This window comes from Phyllostomus hastatus, unplaced genomic scaffold (assembly GCF_019186645.2).
Source record: "Phyllostomus hastatus isolate PE091 unplaced genomic scaffold, TTU_PhHast_1.1 phas_contig_150, whole genome shotgun sequence".
In the NCBI taxonomy this organism is placed as follows: domain Eukaryota; kingdom Metazoa; phylum Chordata; class Mammalia; order Chiroptera; family Phyllostomidae; genus Phyllostomus; species Phyllostomus hastatus.
This window is the reverse complement of record NW_025333611.1, coordinates 6451244-6466979: the sequence shown is the minus strand read 5'-3', so window position 1 is coordinate 6466979 and position 15736 is coordinate 6451244. Positions and strand designations below refer to the sequence as shown.

The window sequence follows — 15736 nt, the reverse complement described above, 5'->3', positions numbered from 1 at the left end:
CACTCTCGTAAGGGCTCATCATTTACACACTCTTGTAGTCTACCTGCTACACACTCGTGTTTCACGTTCTCACAACTGCAAACCTACTTTTGCCAAGAGCAGGTTGTGAGGACGCGAAACCCAGAGTTTGTTCTGCTGAGTCCACGGTCACGTTGTCTCAGCCGATCTTCGCCACCTCCTCAGGGGGCGCCCCACCGCGCCCTGAGTCTTCCCCGGGCAGGACCTCTGCTGTCCTCTGTCCCGGCCCCCACAAGAGGCAGTAACGGCCGCTACCCGCTGTTCTCGGAGTAGGCTCACTCAGCCTCGTCTTACTGATGAGCCAGCTAAGGCTCCGGAAGGCTGGGAAACTTGCTCAAGATCACACAGCTAGGGGGGGAAAAAACCCAGAGCTGAGATCTGCACTCAGTTTAATTTGTTGGGCTTCGGCCAGGGGTCAGCAGACTCGGCCCGTGGGCCAGCTCCCACCTGCCCCCGTCTCCGCGCGCTGTGTTACTGAAACAGCCGCGCTCGCCGGTGTGCGCGTTGCCTGGAGCTGCCCGCTGCCTCCAGGCACCGGGCTGAGTGGCTGCAACAGGGAGGGTCCGACCCGCAGCGCCCAGCTCACCCAGTCCCTGGGCTTTTACAGAAGAGGTTCGCGGACGCTTGTCCTTTTTAGCTCCGATCCCATGCTCGTGAGAACCAACCCTGCCTGCGCAGCCAGCATCTGACGGCGTGTTGTTGGTATCGCTTTCTAAGGGGTGTTGGAGAGGGGCTCTGTTTTATCTTCCCAACAAGACGGAGTCCACCTGGGGACAGTGACCGCCCCCACCCCTCACTGGAAAAGCCAGTTTTAGGACCGACTGTGGGCCAGGCTGGGGGACCAGGTCGCCAGCCACTCTGCCCTGTCTGCTGACAGCTCACACGTAGTAGGCACACAGGCACTGGCAGAGGGGTTGAACTGGAGCAAGTTTCACTCCAGTAATAAGGAGGAACACCCTGGAGCAGACCAGCAAATGCCTGGCATGCCTTCTCCCTGGGGAAATCCCATCTAGCAGGAAGTCAGCCTGCCTGCCCCACCCCAGCTCACTGATTACCAGAGCTGGCTATACCCTGGCCCCCAGGGAGCATTCGCTCATTTGAGCTCCAGCCCCAGATGAAATCCCTACCACGGTGTGTATTTGTTTTAAAGCAACCTGCTATGGCCCTTTCATTCTGGTGATCTTGTTTCAACAGACCACCATCAGCCCACTGGAGAATGCCATCGAGACCATGTCCACGGCCAACGAGAAGATCCTGATGATGATAAACCAGTACCAGAGTGACGAAAGCCTCCCCATCAACCCCCTGTCCATGCTCCTGAATGGGATCGTGGACCCTGCTGTCATGGGAGGCTTCGCCAAGTACGAGAAGGTAAGCGCTTCTGCGGCCCAGGGCCTGGTGGTGGGGAACAGAGCAGGGGCCCGAGGGCCAGGGACAGACACAGCAGCCTGTCACTCATCTTACTGGGGATGTTTGCCCCCAAAGAGACCGCAGCTTGGTTGGACCTCACTCACCTTCCAGAGGTCCTGTAGCCTCCCCCTCCCTCATCTCCTGCACCCCAGTGCCACACTGTGCTGTGGCCGGAAGGAGCGGGGTCACAAGGGCCCCTTAGCTCGCTGGACACACCTAGGTGCCTCTGCCGAGCACAGGCTCCGGGATGACCAGGTGACCGTAAGCCAGACCACTGCACTGGGGGGACTGAGAATCAAAGATGATTGGAAATGTCTCCACAAACGGAAAGAAACGAAACCTAGAATCCGTGACAATACAGACGGAGCAGAGGATCAACTCTGAGAGCGGTAATGTGGCTATCCAGGTCATAAGGTCCCTCCAGAAATCCCCACGCATCTAAGCCACGGTTTTGCTTTTGAGCCTCCTGCCATCCAGGGCAAAAAGGGAAAAATCATCAGATGCGTGAGTCACGTGAGCCACTGGGGGAACGATGCCAGGCTCTCAGTAGGTGAGCACGACTTTTCCTGGCAGTGAAATAGAGCAGAAAGCCCTCACCGGGCTGCCACCTAGGCCACACACTGTGGAGACACTGAGGGGAAAAACGACCCCTCACGCTAGCGAACCTCACAGTGAGCCCCCACTCTCTATTCTGTGCCGCTCACTGATGTGACACCGAGAGCACGACACAGTCCTGCAACTCACGGTAATTCGGTCACTCACCCGACAGTCCCTCCAGCCTCCCTCGGGCACCCCACGTAGTTGTCGTCGGTGAGCCTCTGTTCGGCTGTGAGGGCTGATGTGTATGTGTGCGCACATGTACATGCATGCGCGCGCACACACACTGAGCACGTGGGCTCCAGGAAGAGCTGGGGGCGCCAGGATCACACACAGTGCCCGAGGTGGTGAGCTGAGCTAGGGACAGCACTCTCGCACACGAACACGAACGGGGATCCTGGAACAGCTTCTGAATGAACACAGGTGCCCCCACCCAGGTTCTGACTCAGTAGGTCTGGGCGGGGCCGGGAATGTACATCTCTGGTGAGCGCCCAGGTGGTGTGTGGATGCTGCGGACCCGGGGACCCTGCTTGAGGACTGCCGTCCTGGGGTCGTGGTCCATCCCCCGTGGGTGCTGACCTGGGCCTCCAAGGAGAGCAAACAGCGAGGTCACTATGGGTCCCTGCCCCACCAAGTGTTCATGACCTCACTGCTGCCCCTCTCAAGTGGCATCCTCTCTCAGCACCAGACAGCTGGGTTGGGGGCTCCACACTGAAGGAACAGGAAATCCCAAATACCTGTCTGTCCTCCCCAGGCCTTCTTCACTGAAGAGTATACCAGGGACCACCCTGAGGACCAGGACAAGCTGAACCGCCTCAAGGACCTGATTGCGTGGCAGGTAAACCAGCGCCGGACCAGGGAGCCCGCCCGCCCGCCCACCCTCCTCCCCAGCCCCATCCCACACACAGGTGCCCTCTTCCCTCCTGTCTTCTCCAACCCGCTCCCCATACACTTGACCTGAGCTAGCCTCTGGCTGCCATGGCCTGATTTCACACGTCCTCCTGTCCTTTGGCTTTGGCCCTTCTCCTGACATTCTGTTCACCTGAGCAGGACCCCCAGAACCTGGATTTGGGCCGCCACACCCGTGAGGTGCCGCACAGGGGCTGGGCAGCAGTGCCGAGGTGCATGTTGCTAAGACTGCTTTACAGGGTGTTGAATGCAGGCGGTGGCTTCTCCCAACAGGACCGCAGTGGGAGCCAGGCCCCCACACGCCCACTAGCACCTCCCCTACACGTAGCTCATGCCCGTCAGATAACAGGACACTGGCCCTCACCCTCCTGTTCCTTAAGGCTGACCCAGTCTGTTGCAGATAATGCTCAGACGGGGATCAGGTTTGGGAAATAATTGAGACCTTTATTCGGCTGGGTTTTCGTCAAAGGACCTTCATTCTGCACAGGCTGCTCGGCCCTCCGGAGCCAGAGGGGGACACGGTCCTCCCTGCCCCGCCGCCCTGCCCACTCTTGCTGTCCGCTCGTCTCCCTGCCTCCCTTCCGCCTTGTGCCCTGCCCCTTCCCTCCACGCCCTGCTGCTTTCTGGCTCTTCGTTCCTGTGCATCTGTCTCTCTCTCCCTCTCTCAGAAGTGCTTGGCTTCTGTCCCTCCTGCTCTGTCTTTTGCCTCTGTTTGTACCCTTCCCCCATCTTACCCCCTCTCTGCACCACACCCCCTCACTCCCCTCTCTGCTTCTCTCCTCCTCCTCCCCGCCTTTCTCTGGATCTCTCTCTCTCTCTCTTCTGTTTTCTCTCCCTCCTCCTCTCTCTCTCGCTCCCACACCCTAGGGAAGGACCAATCCACCAGACACGTCCCTCCAGAGGCTTTGAAGGACCAGGCTCCTTCAGGCCCACGGCAGCCCCCTCCTCCAACCCCTCCCTGCACCTGGGGACCCCCCACCACCCAGCGCCCTGCAGGTGGGGGTGTGCTCCAGGGCACAGCTGGGGGACAGCAAGCACAGGGGCAGCAGTCTGCAGCTGCCTGTTCCCCACCCCCACCCTCTTCTCACCAGTCACAGGGCAAAGCAAAGCAGCTATTGCGCTGGGGATTTTTTGTTACTCTAGGGAAATCAGGGAGTGAGAAACACTGGGTGCAGCCTCTTTTCTTAAAATAAGGATTCCTAATTCAGGTCCTTCTCTGCCTCTGCCAGTGTATGCAAAACGAGGCTTAAAGGGGGAGGAACACCAAGTGCTGCCCACAAGTGCTCTCCTGAACGCACCCTGTGCGTCTGGAATTTTCTGTCCCTTCTTACCTTGTGCTACCTGGTGAAGCCAAACACTCTCCCGGCCCCCAGCCTTCTGAGGCCATCAGCCCTTTAATACCCAAATACTGGTAGTCCCCTCCCCCACAACTCGGGAAGCGGGAAAGCCGGGCTTCCATGGGCTCCCTGCCTCTGATCACTCTGGGGCGCGCCAGGGTGGGCTGGCAGGTCGCACAAATTCATTTGGTTGTTGGGTGCCATTCTCACCCCATGTCACTGCCCGGGGTCTCCACTGGACTCTGTTTATCACCTGGTGATGGATTCCCCAAGCTGTGTGCACCACCCCTGGAGCCAGGGCCTCAGATTCACCACACAGCTAACACCGGGCTGTGCCCGCTAAGGAAGTCCTACCCCAGCCTTGGTGCTAAGGGACAAGTGCTACAGAGAAATAAGGAGGCTCTGAAAGCATCTAGCAGATGATACAGCTTCTAAAAGCCAGTAGCAAGGCCTCTTCAGGCAGAGCCCCCTCGTGGCCACTCTCTCCCCCGCAGCCGCCACCTGGCCTTGCCACTAGGTTGCGGGCCCACTCGGCTGGAAAAGGGGGTTGCCAGAGGCCACGTCCCTCCCGCCCAGAGTCCAGGCACTCTGAAAAGGTGCTGCTCTCCTCCTACAGCACGCAGCCTTTCTGCATTATTACACACAGCCTATCAGCTCTTCCTGGTCCATTCCATTCATTCCTACCGCTCATATTATCGCGTCCCTCCTCTGTGCCTGGCCACAGGAATACAGTGTTGGCCATTACTGGGCCTGCTGCCTCTTAGCTATAGGTTGTCAGGCCCCGCGGCTCTCGTCACAGCCTTTCCACCCACCCGTGTGTCCTGCGGAGGTACCTGGAGCCCCCAGTTCCCTAGCTGCTCCTGGTTGCCTACCTGGAAATCGGCCTCTTTTGCTCACCAGCGCCCCCCTCTGCTCTGGCGGCCAGTTACATCCTCCATCCAGCCGCGCCTGACGTGCTGTGCGTCACCACGTTCATAGATATCCAAGTTTCTGGGTTTCATTTCTTGGAGTTTTTTTCTTTCTTATTTCCGGGAGACTGCCAAGGGAAGGAAGCAGAAACGTGTTTACAGCACTGATCACAGAAATCTTTTTTTTTGTTCAAAATAACCTGTATGCTGCTTCTTTACAGCCTCATTTTGCTTCCCCAAAGCCCCGATACTTTCTCAGCTCCTCCTCCTCCTCGTAGTGGCCCCGGTGGCTCAGCTGCCATCCTCACGTCTGCCTGTGTAGACAGTCTCTTGGTTGGGAAGGGGAATTGAACTGCCTGCCATCGGTCACCTCCTCCTCCCCCCGTCTCCTCCACCATTTCTCTCAGGCCGCTGTCGGCCGGTGAGGTCCAGGATACTCACTTCCCTTTCGTTCCACGGCAAGGCCGGGCCCGCTCCCCTTGTCCTTCCAGCCCTCCCCTCTCCCCTCTCCCACCTCCCAGCTTCTGACACGCACCCACGTTTCCCTTCGGTATCACCGAGAGCTTCTTAGAAGAGGCTTTGAGTCTAAACTCTACAGAGCTTCCTCTTCCGGTCGCACACTCCACCCCCAGATTCCGCAAGGGGGAGACTTCCCAAAAAGACAGCCTCCCGTGGGCGGGGAGGTGTCCAACCTCCCTGGGGGGCACGAGCCACCGCAGCCCCTTCTCCCCCATCCAGAGCAGCCCCAAGGTTGCAGCTTTCCAGTTTCCACAGGCTGGTGGCACCGAGAGAAGGTCTGAGGGGACATGAGTGCCTCGCAGGGAGCAGCCTCCCGCCGCTCTGGGGGCTTGGGCCCAAGCTCAGAGGCCCGGGCCCCACTCACGGCCCACCACCTTTCTCCCCAGATCCCCTTCCTGGGGGCGGGGATTAAGATCCATGAGAAGAGGGTGTCAGAAAACCTGCGGCCCTTCCACGACCGGATGGAGGAGTGCTTCAAGAACCTGAAAATGAAGGTGGAGAAGGAGTATGGCGTCCGGGAGATGGTACGGAGGTCGCTGGGGGTGGGAGGGGGGCAGCAGTGGTGGGGGCAGTGGGGCAGGGGCGGATGGTGGGGACCGGAGCAACACAGCCTGCCTTTGGGGAGAATGGCCCGCGGGCCAGCGATGCTGGGGCGGACGCTTCAGAGGAAGCTTCCTGTAACCCCGACCCCTCAGAAGTCACCCCCAGACAGACACCAGTGGTAAACACGCGAGGGTTTGTGCTTATAACAAAAGCTCCATGGAGGAGGCACCTACTATGTGCCTTGTCAGGTATGAGCACCTGACGTTTACTAAGCCATTTAGTCCTAACAAGCCTGTGCGGCAGGCGTGACTTGAACCCCACGCCCCTCTCTGGAGGGCCAGCCACTCCAGTGACCTGTGAAAGCCCACAAAGCAAGTGCGCTCAGGTCCGAGGGAGCGCCCAGCTCTGCTGGCCTTGCGAAGCCAGCAATTTGGGCCGCTCGGGAGCCCCTGCGTGACCTAACGAGGCCGTTGGCCTGGCACTCACGGGGTGTCTTCTCTGGCCTCCTCCCCAGAAAGCACAATCACAAAACGTCAGTCAGCCCAGACTGGAAAACTGAGGCCCCCGGGGGCCGAGGGAGTTAGTGGGAGGTAACGGAGGCGAGCTGTCATCCGAGCAGGCCGCCTCTCCCAGCGTTCCTTGCGCGGCGCCCCACTGTGGTTCCGGGGTTGAGTGGCAGCGTCAGGCAGGCCAAGGGCGGAGTCCAGGACCAGCCGTGTGGAGGGACACACAGCGAGGGGTCTGGGAAGGTCCCAAACGCACCCGGCCTACCCTGCTGGCCCATGCGTGCAGAGTCACCTTCCAGGACAGCTCACCTGAGCTAGGTGCCCAGAGTGCGCTCCAGCCCACCATCCCTCCAGGGAAGCCGAGCTGGCATCACAGGCCTACAGGCCCAGCCATGTAATCACACCCTTGGTCTCTCCGTCCTGGTCTCTCTGGCTCCTTCCCGAGTCCAGTCTTCTCAGCTCTGACCCCAGCCATCCAGGAGGGCATCCTGCCCCAGTGGAGGAGGGGCAGCAGCAACGGGGAGACGTGGTACCCTGGCCCCCACCTGCCTGTGGGTCCCGGCTGCTAACCACCCTGTTCTCCCACCCACAGCCCGACTTTGAGGACCGGCGGGTGGGCCGGCCCCGCTCCATGCTGCGCTCCTACCGGCAGATGTCCATCATCTCTATGGCTTCCATGAACTCGGACTGCAGCACGCCCAGCAAGACCACCTCCGAGAGGTCAGCCCGCCCCAGAGAGACAGCCCTGCCCCCTGCCCCCAGCCTGGCCCCCAGCAAAGCAGCTCCTTCTGCCTCTCTGCCCTTCTGCGTGAAGCTTTTTGTCACCCTGTGAGGCTGTCCTCCTGGGGCCATCTTCAGAGGCTCACTCGAGGCTTGGGAAGCAAGGTGGCTTTTCCTGAGGACCCGCAGGCCTCGGCCACAGCCGCAGAGCCCGCTTCAGTCCAGACTCCTCTCCGCTCTGCCGGAGGCCATGCGTCCTCACTGCCCCACACAGAGCCCCGCCTCCCCAGCCGTCTGCGCCACCAGGCCCTGCCTACCTGCCCTAACAGCAGATGCTGAACGAGCCCTCTGCATGGGCCAGGGGTGTGGGGGGGCCTCAGGCCACCTCCGTGGCCTCTTTGCGAGGTCACCACCAACACCCCATTCTAGTGGCTCGCTCAACGTGCAGCTAAAAAGTGGCAGTGTCTGAATTTGAATCCAGATCCACATTTTAACCAGCTTTCTCTTCTCACCACAGCCAGTCTGTCTTTGCATTTCAAATGTATATCAGTTAAGCAGACAGACCCCCCAAACCCTGCCAGGGTAGCTGGTCTCCCTCCTGCCCCAAGGCGGCGGCTCAGTCCGCCCAGGCCCCTGCCAGCCGGTCCCACCGCCCCTCTGACTGCAGTCCCCACTGTTGGCCCCCTTGCCCTCCAGCTTTGACCTGGAGCTGCCAGCCCCCAAGACCCCGAAGGCGGAGCAGGACGAGCCCATCTCGCCAGGGAGCACTCTGCCGGAGGTCAAGCTGCGGAGGTCCAAGAAGAGGGCCAAGCGCAGCAGCGTGGTGTTTGCCGACGAGAAGGCAGCGGCCGAGTCCGACCTGAAGCGGGTGAGTGGGCCCCTCAGCCAACGTGCTGCGCGCCAGGACAGTCCCCAGGGCTCCGGGCCCCACGTTTGCAGTGAGGTGGGCGCAGCCTGGACACAGCAGAGGCGGGATTTGAACCCAGGCCACCGGCTTCCGACCTGTGTGTGTTTTCTGCCATCACACGGGGCTCTGCCTGTCCTGCCCTCCGTCCCCTGGCCCTGGCCACCCTGACCACTGAAACCGCTCGGTCCCCGCGGTACAGCAGGAGCCCGGCCGGGGATGCAGGCACTGCTCTGACTCGGAGACTTTTCCTCTTATAAGCCAACAACTGTTTGGCGTGAGACTCAGTACTGTTGGGCTGAAATCCAGTGTCCCCCCCAAAAGGGAGGTTTGTTGGCGATGTTCCGGGAGCCTGCGAGGGGTCAGGGTGCCAGGTGAAAGGGCAGAGGGCCCACCCGGATGCCTTCCTGTGACGAAGGAACCCTAACAGACTTCCCCGTAGGCCTCAGAGGTGACTCCGGCCAGGAAAGAAGTCTGGGAATAGGATTTCTGTGGTTCACAGTTCCAGGGGGCATTGTTCACAGTACTGTCTAAATGAAGGCTCCCCCCCAAAGCTCCTGACACCCCCACCGTCCCGGGGGTCATGTAGCAGGCCCCTCTGTGCGCCTGTACGGGGCCGGCGGTATGGGATGGAGCCAGGTCCTCGGAAGACGCACGAGCAGCCATCACTAGCGCTTCAGGTCCCCGGCTGCCACCTCATGCTGACTCTCTGCAGTGTGTGTGTGTGTGTATGTGTATGTGTGTGTGTATGTGTGTGTGTGTGTGTGTTCATCCAGCTGTCCAGAAAGCACGAGTTCATGAGCGACACGAACCTCTCGGAGCACTCGGCCGTCCCGCCCAGGGCATCCGTCCTCTCGCAGATGAGTTTTGCCAGCCAGTCCCTGCCCACCATCCCAGGTACGTGCCCGGCCGCCGCCCACCCGGCGGCGTGCAGGACGGGGGTCAGTGCGGCAAAGGGGGTGGGCGCCCTGCAGGCAGAGGGCTCCGCTCAGAGCCGCCCTGTCCACTGAGCTGTCCCCGCGCCCAGCGAGCTCCGCCAGGAGTGGGGGCGGAGGCTGCCGTCACTCTGCACCTCGGGATTCACTGGAAGTGCATTCGGCACACCGGTGGCCCTGCTTTGTCCGTTTACCAGGCCTCCCCGGGAGCCAGAAGTGGATCCCTAGCATGTCCCTGAGCTCCGTGTCTCCTTTGGGGACCTGGAGGCCCCAGACGGGGACGTGGCACACCCAGGAGCACTCCATGTGCCACTCGGCCGTCTCTGGTGTCTGCCACTCTGTGCCAGGGGGCCTGTGGGGTGGGGGGCAGGCAGACAGAAGCAAGCAGACAGGCACTGCCCCCAGGACATGGCCAGTGGACCTCAGCAAGGACGCCCGCTGCTCCCAAGTGCTGACCAGGGCCCAGCCCTGGGATACCTGTGTCCCCTCCTTACGTCATTTAGGCCACAGTGCCTCCCCCCACCCCCAAAGCAGATGGTGTCAATAGCCCCACCGTATGGACGAGGTCACAGAGGCAACTGAGAAGGCCCATGTGCTGCCTGTCACTCGCTAGTCACATGGAGGCTGGGTTCAGATCCACGCCCGGTGCCCTGGAGCCGGGCCCCTAACACTGCCCACCACACTGGGCAGGGGTGCCCCACGCTAGGTGGGGCGGTGTCTGCCTGGGCACCTGGCGCTGCTGCTCTGGCCCTCCGAGTGGGCCTCCACACACGCCAGTGGGGCTGTGCTCTTACCCCCTGCAGCTGATGTCAAAACCTAGGGTCTGAGTGACTCCAAGCCGGGGGTGTGACCACCAGCTGTCCCCCCTGGCCCCTGTTTTCAGGGGAAACGACACATCCAGTTCTTGGCGCTGGAAGGTGAAGGTCCTGTCCCCTGAGGAAGTCAGGAGCCTCCCCCACCTCAGCCCCCATGCTGCCGGCCCAGAGGCCTAGGAGGGGGCGGGCCACTCACTGTCTGCAGGGCTGGCGAGCCGCACCCCCTCCCCCCCAGCCCAAGAGGGCAGCCACACAGCTCCACACGTCGGGACACGGGCCGCCGCCTTCCACCCGGCTCCTTGGCCTGCTCGCCCCAGATCCCGTGCCCATCCTGTCTCCCATTGGCCTCCCTCAAGTCGCCCTCCCCTCGCCGGAGCCTCACCTGCTCTCACCCGCCCGCTCCCGCCTGCCCTCTGCTCCCCTTCCAGGCCTCACGCTCTCAGTGGCAGGTGTGCCGGGGACAGACGACAGCAGTTCGTCCTTCCGCCTCAGCCAGACCTTCCTCCCCGGCCTGGAAGGCGACAAGAAGACGCTCAAGCGGAAGAAAGTGAATCAGTTCTTCAAGACGATGGTGAGGACCCCGACGGGCAGAAGAACCGGGCGAGGGTCGGGGTGGAGAGGGGAGAGGCAGCGGGGAGGAGGGATAAGGATGAGGTGTGCATGTGTGTGCGCACCTGTGCAGTCGCGCGTGTGTGTCACCAGGGAGGCAGGGCCGGGACACTGGCCAACTTCTCTCCGTGGGTCCTGGCCACCCTCGGGGTGGGACAGACCCCAGCCAGGCGGCAGGGGCGGGCCGAGAGGACGTGCAGGCCCCTGGGACTCGGAGCCCACAGCTGTCCTTGGCCCAACTTGCCTTTGCGGGGTCTGTCTCTGGAAGCCAAAGGCGCTTTTTAATCATTTGGGAAGAGTTTTTCTGTGGAACTTGTATCACAAAATCCCACTCATTAAATAAGCTCGTTTCCAAGCCCGGCCTGTTCACGTGCCGACTGCTGTGGCTGCGGACCGGTATCGGCTCGGGATGAGGAGGGAGCCGCCGACCCCCGGGAGCCCAGAACTCGGGCTGACCCAGAGCGCTGCCAACCGAGCAACGGCAGGCTCACCATGCGCGGAGCCAGGGCCATGCGGCCGCCCCCCACTCTGTGCGGGAGGGCTCCGCGGACCCCCGGGCTGGGGAAGCGACCTGCCTGCCCGAGTTGACTCGGCCCACGAGGCAGCGAAGCCTGTGCTCTGACCGCTGCGCGTCCGTACCGTTCGGCCCCGCTCACAGTCGGGGCGGCCACGCACACGGGGCGTAGGCAGGAGGCCGGTCAGGGGCCCAGGAGATCGCGGCCAGGCGCCCCGCTTGCGCGCATGTGAGAATCTCACCTGGGGCTCCTGACATCTCCTCTCTCCCGCCAGCTGGCCAGCAAAGCTTCTGAGGACATCAAGCAGGGCCCCGACTTCCCGTCCGCTGACCCCTGACCCCTCCTGACCGGGGCTGCGCCAGGGGAGGAGTTTCCAGGACGAGAAAGACAGTGGGACGCTAATGCCTAGCAGCTGCCTTCGCTCCGACAGAGGAAACGGGCTGGCCCCGGCCCGGGACTTCGGTGTGGACAGACTGGCGTGACCCGGGCAGTGACCCGGGGGTGAGTGGGGACGCCGCACACGCGGACTCCAGGCGGCGGAAGGAGCCAGCGTGAACGCCCTCTCCGTGCGCGCCCCGCCCCCCGGCGGCCTAGCACAGCCCTCTCCGGCCCAGCTGCTTAGGAACACAGAGCCGGGTTTCCCTCCCATTTCCGAAGTCCTGGCCCTTCATAGAAAAAATTTTAAATATTCTTTTTCTTGTTGTTGTTAACAGTTTTGTACTTTACATTTCTTAATACAACCACCATTCTTTTTTCCTAGCTGGTCATCTCCAAAGTGTTGCTATTTCTTGTTGACAATAAAAAAAAAAAAATGGTTTTATGGCTCAAGGAAGTCTTATTGCACAATTCTGGATTCAAGGAGCCCCTGAGGCCGGCGCCTGGGCAGGGGGCACGGGGAAGGCAGGGAGGCCCAGGGCCTGCAGGGCGGAGGCAGGGCCTGGCTCCAGCCCGTCCCCACGGCAAACTTGCCCCCCATCCCTGCCACACCCAAGAATCTGCTCCGTGACTCCAGTTTCTTAGCGGCAGCATGCTGGGGTACAGGGACGCTGGGGATGACTTCCAGAGTCTTCTGCAAACGACCCACTCAGTGGACAGTTTCTCATGCCTTTCACCCTTTCTGGTGACAGATGACAAAACCACCCAACCAGACGCTGAAGATTTAGAAAAAGTGAGGGGTGAGGTCCCGCAGATGGTGGCCCCACCTTGGGATCTGTCCCCAGGTCCGAGGGGTGGCTTTTCCCAGGCTCCTCAGATGAGGCCCAAGGGTGGCGAAGAGTTCCTTGGGCCAGGATGAGAGGCTGGGGACAGAGGCCACCTCCACACCTGCGGGGTCCCTGCAGGGGCAGGTGGGGCAGGACACTGGGGACTCATTTGGGAAGGAAACTGGCACTGGGTGTGTTTTGAGGGCACAGCAACATGGGGTTCAGGGCTTGGGCCCTGGAGAGACCTTGGGTGCTCCCCTACCGCCTCAGTGCCCGGGACCATGAGGGACGAGGGGTAATCATGACGATGGCCCGAGTGTATGCAGCCCTGACTGTCCCCGGCCCCGTGCTATAGACGTGACAAGAATTAACCTCCTGCATCTCCATAGCAGCCCTAGGAGGCGGGCACGGCTCTGGCCCAGAGGGAGAGACTGAGGCACAGAGGCCCGAAGTGACTCGGATCACGCACTCGCTAAGTGGGAGGGCCGGGGTCTGAACCCGGGGGACCTGGTGGAAACTTGGCTTTGAACCCCTACCCCGGGCTACCACTTGTGCCCAGAGTAGGGGTTCAAGACATGAGAGTCCCCACAGTAGCCTTGGTTCACCCACCTCTTCCTGGGGGGCCTCCAAGTGCCCTCGCCAAGCCTCATACCTATTGCTGGTCCAGCTTCCAGTTTCCTCAATAGTCCAAAAGCCCCGTTACGGAGGGGTTTGGGGCTTGGCTGCGTCCTGGGCTCCCGAAGGTGAGGGATGGCTCCCAGAGGCCGGGCATCTGGCTGGACACACTCACCAAAGGGACAGGGGAAGTGCGCGTGGCCAGAGGAGCTGGACAACCCTGCCCCTCCCCGGCCCAGACAAAACACCAGGTTCAAAGCCTGTGCCTGCGTCCTGGGAAAGTCTGCTTTAAGCTCTAGAAATGCTAGAATTTCTAGATTTCCTCACTCAGCAGCACGGTGAAGGTCACGGTGAAGGCCAGTGAACCTCAGCAGGCATCTGTGTTTCATGTGCGGAGCTCTGATCTCCTCACTCAGCAGCATGGCGGTAATATTTCCAAGTAGTGTTTCCTCAAAAGCATTGGTGCCTGTGAGTTTTGCGTGAAGTCCGAGGTGTTGTATCGAGTCTGTGCGAGGGGCCTGGGGCGCCCGGTCCTGGGCAGTAACACGATGCCGGTGGTGACAGCGGTGACGAACAAACACTAGCACAGCAGCCCTCACGCCCTCACCCCAGGACGATCCACACTGACAGGAGAACCCAGGCTTGGGGAGTTTGTGGGGGTCCCTCGTCACCCAGCTACTGGGGGGCCAGCTCTCCATGCCCAGTCTCATGACCTTTATACACACCTTCACTTTCCACCTTTGACCTCAGCTCAATGTTGGATGGCATAGTCCACACCCGTTTTGAAAGTCCCTCCTGCAGGGCCGACGACGGCCTCCAGGACCCAGGAGGGTGGGGGCTGTGTGTCCAGCACCGCCCTGCCTGTGCTGCAGGGCGAGGAGGGGGCTCCCTTACTGTGAGCAAGGCCCACCCCAAAGCAGGTCACAGCGCAGGGAGGATGAGCATTTGCCCTCAGCACTCCCAGAGCGAGGATGCCTCATGGTGGGTGCGGTCAGAGGAAGGGTCTGTTTATTGTCTTTTTTTTTCTTTCCTGATGGGGGGTTTTCAGGGACCCTGGGAGATCACTTCCTCCAGCTGTAATTTCTAGATTTCCTCACTCAGCAGCATGGTGAAGGTCACAGTGAAGGCCCTCTCCCTCTACAGAGGTGAGTGGCTCCTCCAGGGCTGCACAGCTGTGATCAGCGGGGCCGGTCTGGAATCGGACCTGCCTGACCCTACGCCTGCTTTTCTTCTGGGTGAACCCCCTGGCCCTCGGGGGCTCCCTCGCCCTCCCTGTGAGCACCCAGAGGCCCCTTGCTTTCGGCTTTCCCGTCCTCTGCCTTTGAGACAGAGCTCACCGTCAGCCCCATCCACAGTTTACTGTGATCTAGGGGCCACGTTTCCTCTCCTAGGGAACAGCATTTTAGCTTCATCTCTAGTGTGGAGTGGAAGCTTTCTCTCTTCCTTCCCAAGGTTCTGGCTGAAGGGGGAACTGAGAGAAACAAAGGGGAGTCCGGATGCTCCCCTTGGCTGCCTTCTAAGACATTTCGACTCAGTGGCCAATCCAGTGTCCACTGTCTCCATTGCCGTGGGCTGAGGTGTCTCTCTCCAGGGGTGCACCTGCTCCTTGAAGCTGCAGTTCCTCCGGCGAACCTGGCCCTCACAGGGGCTCAGAAACCCCTGGGGGCGACCTAAATGTCACCCAGCCTCTGCACTCTGCTCCCTGCTTTTAAAGAGATGGCCACCAGAGGGTGCCATTGGCCTACGCTTCTCCAGCCACCAGGTCAACCAGAAGTCTAAAAGCAACCCACGTGCACCAACAGGGACTTGAGCTTGGGTCCCAGCAGGGCCAGGCTTCCCCCAGAGCCCACACTCGTGGATGGGGAAGCCAGCCCCACAGCGGCCCCCAGAGTACAGAGACGGCTTTCCTGAGCCCTGTCCAGGCTGTGCACAGAGAAATATTTGTAGGCAATAGCAAGAAAACCTGTGGTTTCTTATCCCTATTTTACAAACGAAGAACCCAAAACATAGAGAGTTTTAAGCTAGAAAGAAGTCAGCTTGTCCCCTGTCCCCCAATTCTCTGTCCTGGCTTACCTCCACCCTGGGGAGTGACGGGGAGGCTTGGGTGAGCACTCCTCAAAACACAGTTCTAAGAAAGGACACCCCAAGAATAGGCATGGGTGGAACAGGGGGTTGGAAGCCAGGTCCTGGCCCAGGTCAGCTGTGGACTTGTTGTGACTCGGGGCCTCCCTGACCATCAGCGGCCGGCACCAGGGCCTGGCTGTCCCACCTGTGTTGGCACCCAGTGACCCTCCCTGCCGCCTTCCTTCACCTCCTTCCTTCACCCCCTTCCACACCTCCCCTGCCCGCCGGCTGCTGAAGGGGACGATGAGCATCGCACACTCAGGGACGATTATACGTATCAAATGTGTTAACTGCCCCACAATAACCGATAACTCCCGAGTGCACCTCTGTGCTCTGAGTGAAATGATTTATGTTGATGACACCGGTTCCCCGGGTGACCACGTGGGTCACACAGAATCATTCCCATTTTCACTTGAGAAAACAAGCCGAGGAAAGTTAAATCAGGGGAGAAGCTTTGCCCATCATTCAGCAGCAAAGCCGGCATTTGGACCCGGGTCCTCTGTATCTCCACTCTGCTGCCCCTTGCTGGGCTTTTGCATCGAATCCCCAA

General features: G+C 60.8%; 1 protein-coding gene across 2 annotated transcripts in view; it reads left to right on the top strand.

Moving 5' to 3' along the window:
• The window catches only part of DOCK2 (dedicator of cytokinesis 2), a 354825-nt gene extending 342763 nt beyond the window's left edge, over nt 1–12062 (top strand). Inside the window, exons 45-52 of one of the 2 annotated variants that reach the window (XM_045820015.1) lie at nt 1213–1389; nt 2780–2863; nt 6085–6222; nt 7340–7467; nt 8164–8335; nt 9148–9268; nt 10550–10692; nt 11520–12062. In XM_045820015.1, coding sequence (XP_045675971.1) covers nt 1213–1389; nt 2780–2863; nt 6085–6222; nt 7340–7467; nt 8164–8335; nt 9148–9268; nt 10550–10692; nt 11520–11582 — 1026 coding nt within the window. In that variant the 3' untranslated portion in view covers nt 11583–12062. Of the gene's footprint in view, nt 1–1212; nt 1390–2779; nt 2864–6084; nt 6223–7339; nt 7468–8163; nt 8336–9086; nt 9269–10549; nt 10693–11519 lie in introns of both variants that reach the window. The other variant, XM_045820013.1, reaches the window with a different exon arrangement.
• The last annotated feature ends 3674 nt before the right edge of the window (nt 12063–15736 follow it).